This window comes from Mustelus asterias, chromosome 13 (assembly GCF_964213995.1).
Source record: "Mustelus asterias chromosome 13, sMusAst1.hap1.1, whole genome shotgun sequence".
In the NCBI taxonomy this organism is placed as follows: Eukaryota; Metazoa; Chordata; class Chondrichthyes; order Carcharhiniformes; family Triakidae; genus Mustelus; species Mustelus asterias.
Genome location: NC_135813.1, coordinates 104,436,003 through 104,450,392, shown reverse-complemented (window position 1 = coordinate 104,450,392; position 14,390 = coordinate 104,436,003). Strand labels below are relative to the sequence as shown.

The window sequence follows — 14,390 nt, the reverse complement described above, 5'->3', positions numbered from 1 at the left end:
AGCGGGGCTCCACTGTATTTCTTCTTGGGTTATAGGCACCAGCAGCGAAGCTATAATTACTGCTATCCCGAGTTGCAATGAAGAAATTAGAAGTCAAGCTCATAAAGTGGACTGAAGTCACTTAATGGCCAAATTAGTTTTTAGAATAATCTCGCGCATTTACGCCTCATGGTCAAATTGGCAGATTTATTTAATTTGTTTTGTAATTTGCCCTGCTGGGAGTTAAGTCAGTAATCTACATTGCTACTTCAATGTGCTAAGTAGTTAGTGGCTATGGCTAATAAAGTATCCCTTATTTTAAAATTTATTTATTAGTGTCACAAGTAGGCTTGCATTAACACTGCAATAAAGTTACTGTGAAAATCCCCTAGTTGCCACACTCCGGTGCCTGGGGTACACTGAGGGAGAATTTAGCATGGCCAATGCACCGAACCAGCATGTCTTTTGGACGGTGATTTGATTTATTATTGTCACATGTATTGACATACAGTGAAAAGTTCTGACCGGCAAGGGAAGACAGTGGTGTAGTGATATTGTCACTGGACTAGTAGCCCAGCGAGCCACAGCAAGATCTGGGGACCCGGGTTCAAATCCCGCCACGGCAGATGGTGTAATTTGAATTCAATAAAAAAAATCTGGAATTAAAAGTCTCATAAGGACTATGAAACCATTGTCGGAAAAAACCATCTGATTCACGAATGTCCTTTAGGGAAGGAAATCTGCCGTCCTTACCTGGTCTGGCCTACATGTGACTCCAGAGCCACAGCAGTGTGATTGGCTCTTAGCTACCCTCAGGGATGTCTCATCCCGTAAATGAATTTTTAAAAAATCTTAATTTCCTTCTGAGCAGTATCAGCGGGAATGTTTTCTCCTCCAACTTCTTGGATGATGGGAAGCCAAATCCTGGCCATCCTAAAAATTCTGGCCATGGTGGTTAGTGGAGAAGTCGAGGAATTGTGGGGAAAAAATCTGTTTGCGATCTTGGCTCTCAGAGGGCTGCACAACTTGGCATGAATACTGGGTGCCGCTTCATTTTAATGCAGTATAATAACTAACGTGCCTGATGTCTAATAGCAGAGAAAATAACCTGGAACTCCTGTAATAGTTAGAATCATAGAATCCCTACAGTGCAGAAGCAGGCCATTCGGCCCACTGAGCCTGCACCGACTCACCAACAGAACATCTTACCAAGGCCCTACCCCCTTAACCCCACTTATTTACCCTGCTAATCCCCCTAACCGACACATCTTGGGACACTAAGGGACAATTCAGCATGGCCAATCCACTAACCTGTACATCTTTGAAGTGTGGGAGGAAACCAAAGCACCTGGAGGGAACCCACGCAGACACGGGGAGAATGTGTACACAGACAGTCACCCAAGGCTGGAATTGAACCTTGGTCCTTGGCGCTGTGCCAGCCTAGGCCTTGCCCTTTCATAATGTAAATTTGTGGAGAACTTGGTGCAGGCAGGAGCCCAGTGGAAAAGACATTCAAAGGTTTTACAGCCACTCCCTGTCTACAAAGTCACCGGCCGATGAATGTAAAATTCTGCCTGGTGTTCTGGAGGAGCCACTTGTCACAAATCTATTTCTGACAGAGTGAGTCTCACACCCCATCCCTGTTACTAACTCAGTGTCATAACGTCGCCTCCTGAAAAGTACAAGGAGCTCGACATCCAGTGGCGCCAGTTTCCGTCTCAGAGGTGCCGATGTAGTCAGGAGGCCCTCAGCCAAGCCAGTGTTGGGTTTGGTCTCAGGCCTCAAAGGCTCCAGCTGCTCACTACCCCACAGGATTGAATTGAAGACCCCTTTCCCCGCTGGCAGCAGCCTCAGGTTAGCAATGGGGAGGTGGGGACCGGGCCGCAGCAGTGGCAGCAAAGCCTGGGCTCAGGGCAGCCCCATTTCTCAGAGGGCTCCTAACACAGGGATGGAGGCTGCTTACATAGACTAACCATGGGCTGAACACCTCTTTGACGCAGCTGCCCTAGATGTCTGAATGTGCCCAGTTTCAGGAATGGGTGGATGTCTTTCACTTATTCTTGGGGCAGTGAGTGGACACTGGCTCCGGAAACTGGCCAACACTGCACCCATTGTTCACCCATAAAGTAGGTGCAGTTGTGTCAAATTGCTAGACCAATGATGTTAATTGTCTGCGACATGCTACTTGACATTCCAACTTCAAGGCCAATCTCCCACAAACTGCCTTCAGTTTTCCGACCAGCGAGCCTAATAGAAACATAGAAGATAGGAGCAGGAGGAGGCCATTTGGCCCTTTGAGCCTGCCCACCATTCATCACGATCATGGCTGATTGTCCAACTCAATAGCCTAATCCTGCTTTCTCCCCATAACCTTTGATCCCATTCACCCTAAGTGCTATAGCAACATAGAAGATAGGATAGAAATATAGAAGATTGGAATTCTATCATAGGAATGCCAGTGATGGGTAAATTATTGGAGGCGATTCTGAGAGACAGAATCTACGTACATTTGGAAAGGCAAGGACTGGTTAAGGATAGTCAGTATTGCTTTAAAGAGGTTCCAGTGCATTCCTTTGTGAGCGACATGCTAACTCATTGAAAGGTGTCAAAATTTTAATTCTTCATCAAAATGCCTTGCTGTACCAGAGCTATTCTGTCCATAGTTGAAATGATTCAGTTATACTCCTTACTGTCACAGGGACGTTTTGTTTCTTAGCTGCATTTCCCAAAAGTCTCCAGAATGACAGAGGATGGAAATAGAATGAAAAGGTTAGACAGGGAATTAAGAGAGGCAAAATAATAAAATAGAAAAGTGGGTAATTTGCAAATTAATGGTAATGTGCATGAGGTTTATCGCAGCAATACACAGCCTTGAAGTGTAGTAATTAGCAATATGTTGCAGCAGATAAAAACCAGCACAGTGATGTGCTAAAATGTATTAAATGTTCTCTTTCTCGTATTAAATTCAAGCGAATTGTGACAAGCTGATGGGCTGCAACAAATGTGAGATGAATGTACACTGTGAGTTCCACTGTGATATGAAATGGTGGAGACTCGTTGAGGCTGAAGTGTAAAATGGGTGACAACACACTGACCATCCTTTATAAGCAGCACCCGATAGTCACCTCAAATTGACTCCAATGTCAGACGCTGCATATTCGATGTTGTCTGTTTAAGTTTAAAGTTTATTTATCAGTGTCACAAGTAGGCTTACATTAACACTGCAATGAAGTTACTGTGAAAATCCCCTTGTCGCCACATTCCGGCGCCTGTTCGGGTACACTGAGGGAGAATTTAGCACGGCCAATCCACCTAATCAGCATGTCTGTGGGAGGAAACCGGAGCACCCGGAAGAAACCCACGCAAAGAATTCCTTCCACTGAATATTCCACCCTCTTGAACTCTGTTGATAGTCTGCCCCCCATTGTTTTCTAAACTACATCAAGAGTCACCCAAGAGTCACCAGTTCCTCCTGCCACCTCGGTTCTGAGATTTGGACTTCCCTCCAGAAACCGCTCCTCCTTTAAGACCTTTCTTAAAACAAGATCTTTCACCCCTTCTAACATCTTCCTTTCTTGGTCACTTTTTGTTTGATAATTTGTCTGCGCTGGGATGTCTTCCTAGCTTCCAGGCACTACTCTAACATAAGTTGTCGAAAGGAGTGGTAAATGGTTTAATAATTTGGAGTTTGGAAGCAACACAGTAAAATGTTATTGACCCTGACTGCATCCTGCGAGGTTTGAACAAAATGATGAGAAAAATGCTTCAAGAAGGACGTGTGTCGGAGCTAAAAAGATATTCAGATACAGCTTTGGTGAGTGAGGGATCCTTTATTGCCTTCTTATCGATAAGGAGAGGAGAACTGAAGAATTCCTAAGGCTTCTTCAGTCTGCTCTCCTCAATAGTGTACAGTCAGCTTTTTTTATAGGGCATAACTTCTGGTAAAGATAATTGTTTCTAATCATAGACACCGGTAAATTATTTACATATGATACAAAGAAGTAGGCTCGAGACATTAGCTGTTTAAATGCATCCCATCGGTAATCTTTAGTTGTAGATGGATGGAGTGATCGTTCAGACAATGGTCACTTAATCAAGTCATCATTACAGTTTCAGCGCTGTTAGCAAGGATATTCAGCTGTGTCCTGTTGATAGATATAGCGAAACATCACCTTTGTCTGTGCTGACTATTTCATGTATATGCAGAGACAGCCAGTCTACAGTGAGGGTGCTGTTAATTTTCCTGGCCCCCTGGCCAACCCCCTGCTCAGCTCAGTTCTCCTCTCCCACAAATGCGTGTATGGAATATGAGGGGGTGGAATATTGAGGCTGCCTCCGCCATGGCATGTTTGGTGATGGGGGAACATTTAATTGGGGGCAGGAGAGTGGTTGGGGAGGGGTGGGTGGGGGAGTCCGCAACCTTCACCCCTCCACCTCGATTACATCCGTGACGGGAAGGCTGATGGGCAACTTTCTTACCCTGCTGGCCACTGAGGCTCTTAAATGGGCAATTAATGCCCACTGAAGGGGCACATCCACCACTGCTGGCATTGGGGGTGGGGTGGAGCTTGCAATGTGAGGATCATGACAACCAAAACTCGCTGGAATGGGGTCCTTGTTCCAAACTACTCACTGCTTGATGGAGGGACCCAACATCGGGAAGGGATGAGAGCTTCAAGCGCAAGAATCAACTAAATGGATAAACTTTATTTTTAACAAGCCACAGACTCAGGGGCAGCTCCAGCCAAATTTGTCTCCCTGTGATGGTGGACTACACTTCAAAATGACCTCAGGGGATCCCCTGAGGCTGTGAAAGGCATTATACAAATGCAAGTCTTTCTCGCTTTTGGCACAGACATCCAGTAGGATTAGGCGGCTTACATTATCAAGTTTCATCACCAAATCAATTCTTTATTTTCAGTTTGGAAGAAAACACACTTTAAAAATGCAGTCTATTCCAGTCATTTACAGACACAATTTGGAACATGATCACAAAGACAACTCAGAAGCAAAGACAATGTTCATCGAGAAATTATGACACAAAGAATGTTCCAGAACAAATGATGTAACAATGGAAAACACAATGAGAAAAGCGAACATACAAAGAGAGATGTTTTGGCCCAGAAAAAATGCACACACCATACACACACATGCACGCATGCACACACACACATATGTGCGCATAACACATACGTGCGCACATACACACACATCACACAAGCACGCACGCACATGCACATACATACGCATGCGTGCACATACACGCACGCGCACACACACATGCGTGCACACACACGTGAACACACACTTAAATAAAATCACAGCGGCCTTTGGTTCAAGAACTGCCACCACCATGAGCATGGTTTTTGTAGATGGAAATAAAGACACACAGTAGAGCGAAGTGAATTGTCACAGCCACATATCTATCACCTTCTGGTCTTTCTGCAGCACTCTGACTGAGGGACAGTTTGATAGGTAACCCTCACCTCATCTGGCGGGTTCTTGACCTTCTGCATGTATCTTCGCACCACATCCTCTGGAGATTTTCCTGCCAGAGAGAAAAGAGATCACACATCCTTTATTAGTCCTGGCATCAGGAAAGGGAAAAGAAATCCCTCACTCCAGCAGTTCAGCTGCTCTATGTAGGTCAGCCTACTTTAGAAGCAGAATTCTGCTAAGGCAGCATCTCACACACAACAAAAGGTTGGCACCCTAAACTAGTTTGTACCGGACCGGCAGCGCCGATTAAATACTGCAGGTGTCTTTGCACACAATAACTTGTTTTCAGTAGAACTAGCAGCAGGAGAAGGCAATTTAGTCCCTCGAGCCCTCGCCGCCATTTAATCCGATCACGGCTGGGCTCTGTGGTCGGTAATGGCTAGAGGATCCAATAAATATGGATTCATATTTCAAAGAGTTTGACAGTCTTTTCCATCATTGCAAATTCTCCAGCAGCACTTGTTTGTTTCCCCAATGGTAAGAATACATTTTAGAAAATAAGCCTATTATTTTGGCTTCTATCTCGTCGTTTTATCAAATCCTTGGCCTATCTGGAAAATTCAGTACCTTTGCTCTCCAGTCTAAATGCCAGAGACTATAATTGAGTTGATTTGATTTATTCCCGCCACATGTATCAGTAGACAGTGAAAAGTATTGTTTCTTGCATGCTACACAGACAAAGCATACCGTTCATAGAGAAGGAAAGGAGAGAGTGCAGAATGTGGTGTTACAGTCATAGCTAGGGTGTAGAGAAAGATCAACTTAATACGAGGTAGGTCCATTCAAAAGTCTGATGGCAGCAGGGAAGAAGCTGTTCTCGAGTCAGTTGCTACGTGACCTCAGGAATTGGTGGAAAGAAGGTGTCCAACAAATGGTCTCCTTCTGTGCTACATCGTTCTGTGATTCTGTGGTGCTGCTGAGGGTAGTGTCCCTGGAATGAGACATTTAACTGAGATCTTGTCCATCTCTTTTGATACAAAGACTCTATTGTCCGATTGCTCAGGGTAGACCTGGGAGTTAATGGTATGTTAACATTATTGTTAGGATCAGACAGAGAAGGGCACTGTTTAATTGAGCACTTGGAACATGTATAAATTGGGGATAGCTGGGACACTGGAGGGCAGAGGTGGGAGGAGAGCTGTGAGGTTGTACAAAGTCAGTAAACTCTCTCAATATGGAAAAGCTCTGCCTTGAGGTTTCTCCTTCACCAGCTGGCTTGAATCCTGTTAATGATGGGAGTTCCAACAACACTATCAGAAAAATTGTCTGACTACACTATTCCCCTCTTATCCTCTCACCGCCCACCTCATTCCACTTGCCCCCAAATAAGATGGGATGGCCAGTGGGCTACCCAGGTTCAAGTGGGAAAATAAAGTGGGAAATTGGAATGTCGCATCCTCTGCAGCTGGAATGCTTGTGCAGAAGGAGATAGATGAGCATCACGGGATAAATCCATGAAAGAGCAAAGAACCCCTTTCATCATCAGCAGCCCAACAACTTAGTGATATAATTCATAACAAACTGCTTATACACCCAGTTCAAAGGCTGGAGAGCTTAGGGACAATTGGGGTCAGGGAAAGAGTGACTTTGGGCAACACTGGCATCATCAGCTTGGCACTTCCACATCAGCCGGAGGTTAAACACCCATCATGGCTTACTTTTTGCACAGTGGAGTCAGTGATAGTGAACATTTAAAGAAGGATTCACCAGCTGATTGGACCAATCTAACTGTCCTCCAAAATCAAAATTAACCCACAGAGTTTGATGTTTCACAGAAAATATTTGTAAGCTATACTCCACCCCCCCTCTTCCCGGCAATACCAGAGATGTCCATATTCTCTAGTGGAATATCAAGGCAATGTTCAAGGACCCCCAGCAAAAGGCAGAGCGATAAATACCCTCGAGTGACAGGAATCAAACCTGACGCACAGGAAGATGGTCTTGGTTGTCAGAGACCAATCACTGCAGCCCCTAGACATTGCTGTGAGCCTTCCTCAGCAGAGTCTCCTTGGCCCAAGTATCTTCAGCTGCTTCATCAATAACCTTCCCTCTGTCATAGAATCTGGAGTTATGCTGATCATTCTACCATGGCTTCATAGAAGGAGCTGTCTGTGCCTGCATATAGCAGCTTGGCTTGACAGACTGCAGCTAACATATATAGTACATAAGTGTTAGGCAATGGCCATATCCAACAAAGAGAAGTCCAACTGTCTTCCTGCTGTCCTTCAACGGCACCACTATCATGCAGTTTCTGACCTTCAATTGCCTGGGGCCACCGAAAGCTTAACCAGGTCTGTCAGGTTGATGCTGTGGCCAACAAAGTGGGGTTAAGGTGGGAACTTGATGAATGGCTCATCTCCTTGGTCTTAAAGCCTCTCTAATGGACTACTCCCCACTTGCCTGGATGACACAGCCACAGCAGTATTCAACAAGCCTGACACTATCCAGGAAGATTGATGGCCTTGCCACCGAATTCAATATCCACCTCTCCAAGTACCACCACTTAGGATGCACTATTACAATTCGCCAATCTTATACTAAAAGTACCTCTCAGTCTGTGACCTCTACCACCGAGATTGAGGGGAGACCTGTTAGAAGTCTACAAGATTATGAGGGGCATGGACAGAGTGGATAGTCAGAAGCTTTTTCCCATGATGGAAGAGTCAATTACTAGGGGGCATAGGTTTAAGGTGCGAGGGGCAAGGTTTAAAGGAGATGTACGAGGCAGATTTTTTACCCAGAGAGTAGTGGGTGCTTGGAACTCGCTGCCGGGGGAGGTAGTGGAAGCGGATTCGGTCGTGACTTTTAAGGGGCGTCTTGACAAGTACATGAATAGGATGGGAATAGAGGGATATGGTCCCCGGAAGAGTAGGGGGTTTTAGTTGAGTCAGGCAGTATGGTCGGTGCAGGCTTGGAGGGCCGAAGGGCCTGTTCCTGTGCTGTAAATTTCTTTGTTCTTTGGTCTTTATAATTAACCACTGACTGGTGCTATCTGATGCACTGCCACATTGTGACCTGCTACATGTTAAATCACACTGCCCCCATTCTTTTGTAGCAATGGCAGGTTTTTCCAAGCTAGTTTTTTTGCTATACACACAATGTTGGCCAGGCTGCATTTATTGCTCATCCTAAGTTGCCCTGCGGTGATGCCTGAGCCTTTTCCTCAGGCTGCTCCACTCTCTATAGTATTGATGTTGCCACATGGAATTAGATACGGATATCGGGATTTTGACCTAGCAATGATGAAGTGATATGTCCAAGTCAAAATGGTGTGTGAAGTGGAGCAAAACGTGAGTGATGATGTTCCCCTGACAGGAGCACTTGTCCTTCTCAGTGGTAGAGGTCACAGACTGAGAGGTACTTTTAGTATAAGATTGGCGAATTGTAATAGTGCATCCTAAAGATTGTATGTTGCTGTACCACAAGTGGTGGTACTTGGAGGGGTGGATATTGAATTCGGTGGCAAGGCCATCAATCTTCCTGGATAGTGTCAGGCTTGTTGAATACTGCTGTGGCTGTGTCATCCAGGCAAGTGGGGAGTAGTCCATTAGAGAGGCTTTGAGACCAAGGAGATGAGCCATTCATCAAGTTCCCACCTTAACCCCACTTTGTTGGCCACAGCATCAACCTAACAGACCTGGTTAAGCTTTCGGTGGCCCCAGGCAATTGAAGGTCAGAAACTGCATGATAGTGGTGCCGTTGAAGGACAGCAGGGAGACAGTTGGACTTCTCTTTGTTGGATATGGCCATTGCCTAACACTTATGTACTATATATGTTAGCTGCAGTCTGTCAAGCCAAGCTGCTATATGCAGGCACAGACAGCTCCTTCTATGAAGCCATGGTAGAATGATCAGCATAACTCCAGATTCTATGACAGAGGGAAGGTTATTGATGAAGCAGCTGAAGATGCTTGGGCCAAGGAGACTCTGCTGAGGAAGGCTCACAGCAATGTCTAGGGGCTGCAGTGATTGGTCTCTGACAACCAAGACCATCTTCCTGTGCGTCAGGTTTGATTCCTGTCACTCGAGGGTATTTATCACTCTGCCTTTTGCTGGGGGTCCTTGAACATTGCCTTGATATTCCACTAGAGAATATGGACATCTCTGGTATTGCCGGGAAGAGGGGGGGTGGAGTATAGCTTACAAATATTTTCTGTGAAACATCAAACTCTGTGGGTTAATTTTGATTTTGGAGGACAGTTAGATTGGTCCAATCAGCTGGTGAATCCTTCTCTAAATGTTCACTATCACTGACTTCACTGTGCAAATAATAAGTCATGATGGGTGTTTAACCCCAGGCTGATGTGGAAGTGCCAAGCTGATGATGCCAGTGTTGCCCAAAGTCACCCTTTCCCTGACCCCAATTGTCCCTAAGCTCTCCAGCCTTTGAACTGGGTGTATAAGCAGTTTGTTATGAATTATATCACTAAGTTATGTTCTCAATTTAGATTTTTTACGTTCTTGCATAACAAATTGCTGAAAGTGCAACTGATAATGGCACAGAGAGAGAAACCAGGAATCTGGGATCCGAGTGACAACAGGGCAAGCCAATGTCTTCCTCCTTAACCGGACTGAAGGATTGAGAAATTAACAGGGTCAGCACTGAAAAGGAAGTATAAATCCAAAGTCAATGCAAAATCAGGTACCGACAAGGAAATAAAGAGAGGGGAAGAAGGATTGGATTAATAGGAAAGAAAAGAAAAATAAACTTTTACATTAAAAAAAAATCTCCAATAATTAAAACCTGGAAGAAAGAAACTGCACCCTTGCATCGTCAGTTTTCAGTGCCAGAGAGGTTCACTAACGTTCCTCACATTTTCAAAAGTGTCCTCAGGCTGGAATGGACAAGACTTAACTTTCTGTGGTGAGTGTAGTTTGTGTTTACCAAGCTGATACAGCAATTTCGAGATACTAGACGGTGAGGCAGACAGTAACATTGAAATGCTGTTTTCGCCAAACAAATCGTGAGGTGGCATAATGTGGGATGAAACTTTTAGATGTCCCCGTTTATCCTGGCTTGTGCCCTTTGCATAAACTTGCTGTGCCATTTGTGCAGCGTTGCGTGTGTGCCATTAACCCCACTGTTACTTTCATAGCAAACTGTGGCTCAAATCTCGCCGGTGACATTAATAAACTGGAGAAAAAAGAAGCCAGCAGATCGTAGAAATAATGAATGAGGAATTGGTGTGTAATTATCACTTGTTTATAATACCGAAAGTAATTACTATTTACTTAAAACTCAAGGACAGGAGAGATTCTTGACAAGAAGCCAAATTGTCTATTAAATCCCGATAGCTAAAGTATTTCAGCCAACAGCACATGTGCCAAATGATTCGTGAGTTAGCAATTATCTAACGGAGAGGTGAAATGTGAAAATCCAGACTTTTCGATTGAATTCTTAAAATCTAGGAACAAAAATCCAGGGTATATTGCTGAGGGATTGCAGGCAAGAGAACCTGAGTTACCCTCCCTTTATATCACATTGTTGTCATCAAAGACAGTCCTAACTTTAGGAGGAACACTGTACAATAAATGAGGGAACGCTGCCATTTCCAATAGAAGCAGTGTGTGGAGATGTTGGACTGAGGTGGCACAGGTTAAAGTCCAATAATTTCGGAGCGCTGCTCCTTCATCAGGTGAGTGGACTGAAGCAGGAACACCTTTGCAGAAGATTTCTTTAGGTTCTTCCAAAGGCAGCACTCTTGCCATGAGTGACTTTTAACAAGTCACTGGTTGCCCTTAAGCTCAACACTCTGTCTGTACAAGGTAACAATATGATTTTTGCACTTCTGGCTTGAGTGTCTAGTCTTCCTGACATTAGGAGAGGCAGAAAATGAAGCCGAAATTTAAAACCCATGCTTCCCTTGCTGAGTGCCGAGGTCAGGAATCCCATTTCCCGGTGGACCTCTGGCTTCCTGCGCATGCTGAGGCCAGGAGCAGGCTGCACATGGGTAGTCCTGCATTTTTACAGGCCAAGGGCAGATCCTGTGTGTAGGAAGAAAAAGGGTGCAGAGCGCCATAATAAGCAGATGTCCCAGAAAGAGGGACAAGGAAGAAGGGACAGAGAGAGGTCCCAGCCAAGAGAAAGAGAGGAGCAGAGAGAAAGACTCCAATTAGAGAAAGGGGTTGCAGGGCACAGACTTTCACTGAAGTGGGCTCAGGAAAGTCTCTGGCAGTCGAAGAGGGCAAAAGAGAAGCTTGTTCCAACAAGGCAGCCAAAGTTTGGTGACTTCATACTGTGGGCCATTGGGGCAAAGCTACTCTCTGTGGAGCCGCAGTGTTCTGCTTAGCATGGTTGAAGAGCTGGAATTGTGTTTGTTAGTCGATGCGTGAGTGTATTTGGGAATCCAGGGGAACATAATCGTGGAAGGTGAGACTAAAACCCTGCAAGGTGGGCCATTGTTGAAGCTGTCCGAGTTGGAGCACCTCTTGGAGAGAATCCTGAGGCAAGATCTTCGAAGGCGAAGATTGGAAACTCTTGGTCTCGATGAAATTGGTTGACTCTCGGTATGATGGAGTGGGCTGTTGAGAAATCCATGAAATCTGTTTTGGTTGCATCTGTCATTCATCGTATAGTGTGGTGTGTCCGGCCACAGTTTGCCTATTAAATTCAGAAGTACTTCATATTAATCCTGAATGTTAGAGCATAAGATAGATTGTTTTATCTTTCTGATTGTGTATAGTAAAGTTTATTTTTGTTTGTTTAAAACCAGTGGAATCTTGTGGCTTCATTCTCTTAGCAAACGTCTTGAATCTCAAAATTTGTCTAGTTTAAAGAAAATGTTATTGGTCCCTAACTGATCTTATCATAACATGGGGGTCTGGCCAAAGATCATACCAAAGGTCACTTGTATGTTTCAAAATGCAGCTGGAGGTAAGGTAGACATGTGTGTCCATTACATAAAATGTAAAATGGCAAACAGCCCAAAAGCCAGCACATGGTTCCAACAAGGTCCCACATGGGAGGCTGATGAAGAAGGTAAGAGCCCATGGGATCCAGAGTAATTTGGCAAACTGGATCCAAAATTGGCTTTGAGGCAGGAGGTGATGGTCATAGGTTGTTTTTGTAACTGGAAGCCTGTGTCCAGTGGTGTTCTACAGGGATCGGTGCTGGCTCCCTTGTTGTTTGTAGTATCCATTAATTATCTGGACATGAATGTAGGAGGTACAATAAGTAAGTCTACAGGTGATACGAAAATTGGTGGTGTGGTAAATAGTGAGGAGCAAAGCCTTAGATGAAGGGAGGATATAGATGGGCTGGTTAGATAGACAGAACAGTGGCCAATGGAATTTTACCCTGAAAACTGTGAAGTAATGCATTTTGGGAGGACGAACAAGGTAAGGGAATATATATAATGATTGGTCGGACCTTAAGAAGTACAAAGGATCAGAGGGTCATTGGTGTGCATGTCCATAGATCTCTGAAGACAGCAGGACAGGAAGATAAGGTGGTTAAGAAGGCATATAGAATACTTGCCTTTATTAACTGAGGCACTGAATATAAGGATATGGAGCTGATGATGGAGCTGGTTAAGCCACAGCTGGAGTACTGTGTGCAGTTCTGGTCACCACACTATAGTAGGAAGGATATGATTGCACTAGACAGGGTGCAGAGGAGATTCGCCAGGATGTTGCCTGAACTGGAGTTTTCAGCTATCAGGAGAGACTGGACAGGCTGAGGTTGTTTTCCTTGAAGCAAAGAAGGCTGAGGGGGGACCTAATTGAGGTGTATAAAATGATGAGGGGTGCAGGTAGGGTGGATAGGAAGGAACTTTCCCCCTTAGCAGAGGGGTCAATAAACAGGCGCATAGGTTTAAGTTAAGGGGCGGGAGGTTTGTAGGAGATGTGAGGAAAAATCTTTTCACCCTGAGGGTGGTGGGGATCTGGAACGCACTGCCTGAAAAGGCGGTAGAGACAGGAACCCTCACAACATTTAAGAAGTATTGAGATGAGTATTTGCAATGCCATTGCGTACAAGGCGACGGGCTAAGTGCTGGAAAATGGGATTAGAATGGATAAGTGTTTGATGGCTGGTGTGGACACGATGGGCTGACGTGCCTCTTTCCATGCTGTAAAACTCTCTATGCTACAAGTTCTTAAAGTACAAACACTTAAGCAACCTAAAAGGGGCAAAACTGCAATGCACACCACGGTCGTTAAAATGGGAAACGGGTTCTCACAACAATGTCTTCGGAACCCACGGGAAACGACAAGTTGACAGTACAGGGCGATAAATTGTAAAATGGGTCCACCGTTCAATGAAGAGCAAGGAGTTGGGGGAGAAATAGCAGTGTGTGGACCGCTGACCTGTCCACAGTGAGTGCGCTGCTGATTGCCATCAATGAGAGAATGTATTACTGAAGGTTTGGGCATTTTCCAGCACAGCCTCAGGGAACCATTACTGTAATGAACAAGCTGCAGATTTCATTCCGTACGTTGCTTAAATCTATTTGGTTGTTACTAAGTGGAGCTTACATTTCTCAGAGGTCAGTCTCCTGGGTGCATGCATGTTGCTCGTAGAATATTGAAAAATGTTTACCAGTCAAATGCAACAAACGTCTAATGGATGGCTCTAAAAACGTACCTTGGTTGTTTCTCTCCACTTTCCTGTACACTGCCCCAATTATATTTCTGAGAAAAATCAAAGAATCTAGGAGCGGCACGGTGGCACAGTGGTTAGCACTGCTGCCTCAGCGCCAGGGACCTGGATTCGATCCCCGGCTTGGGTGACTGTCTATGTGGAGTTTGCACATTCTCCCCATGTCTGCGTGGGTTTCCTCCGGGTGCTCCGGTTTCCTCCCACGGTCCAAAGATGTGCAGGTTAGGTTGATTGGCCATGCTCACTTGCCCCTTAGTGTCCTGGGATGCATAGATTAGAGGGGTTGGCAGGGTGGATGTGTGGGGTTGCAGGG

The 14,390-nt window shown here is 45.1% G+C and overlaps 1 protein-coding gene across 1 annotated transcript in view; it reads right to left on the bottom strand.

Moving 5' to 3' along the window:
• LOC144502966 (E3 ubiquitin-protein ligase DTX1-like) overlaps positions 1-14,390 on the bottom strand; it is a 294,712-nt gene that overhangs the window by 28,128 nt on the left and 252,194 nt on the right. Inside the window, exon 5 of the mRNA XM_078227415.1 lies at positions 5,466-5,527. Within this exon, the coding sequence (XP_078083541.1) occupies positions 5,466-5,527 (62 nt within the window). The remainder of the gene's footprint in view (positions 1-5,465; positions 5,528-14,390) is intronic.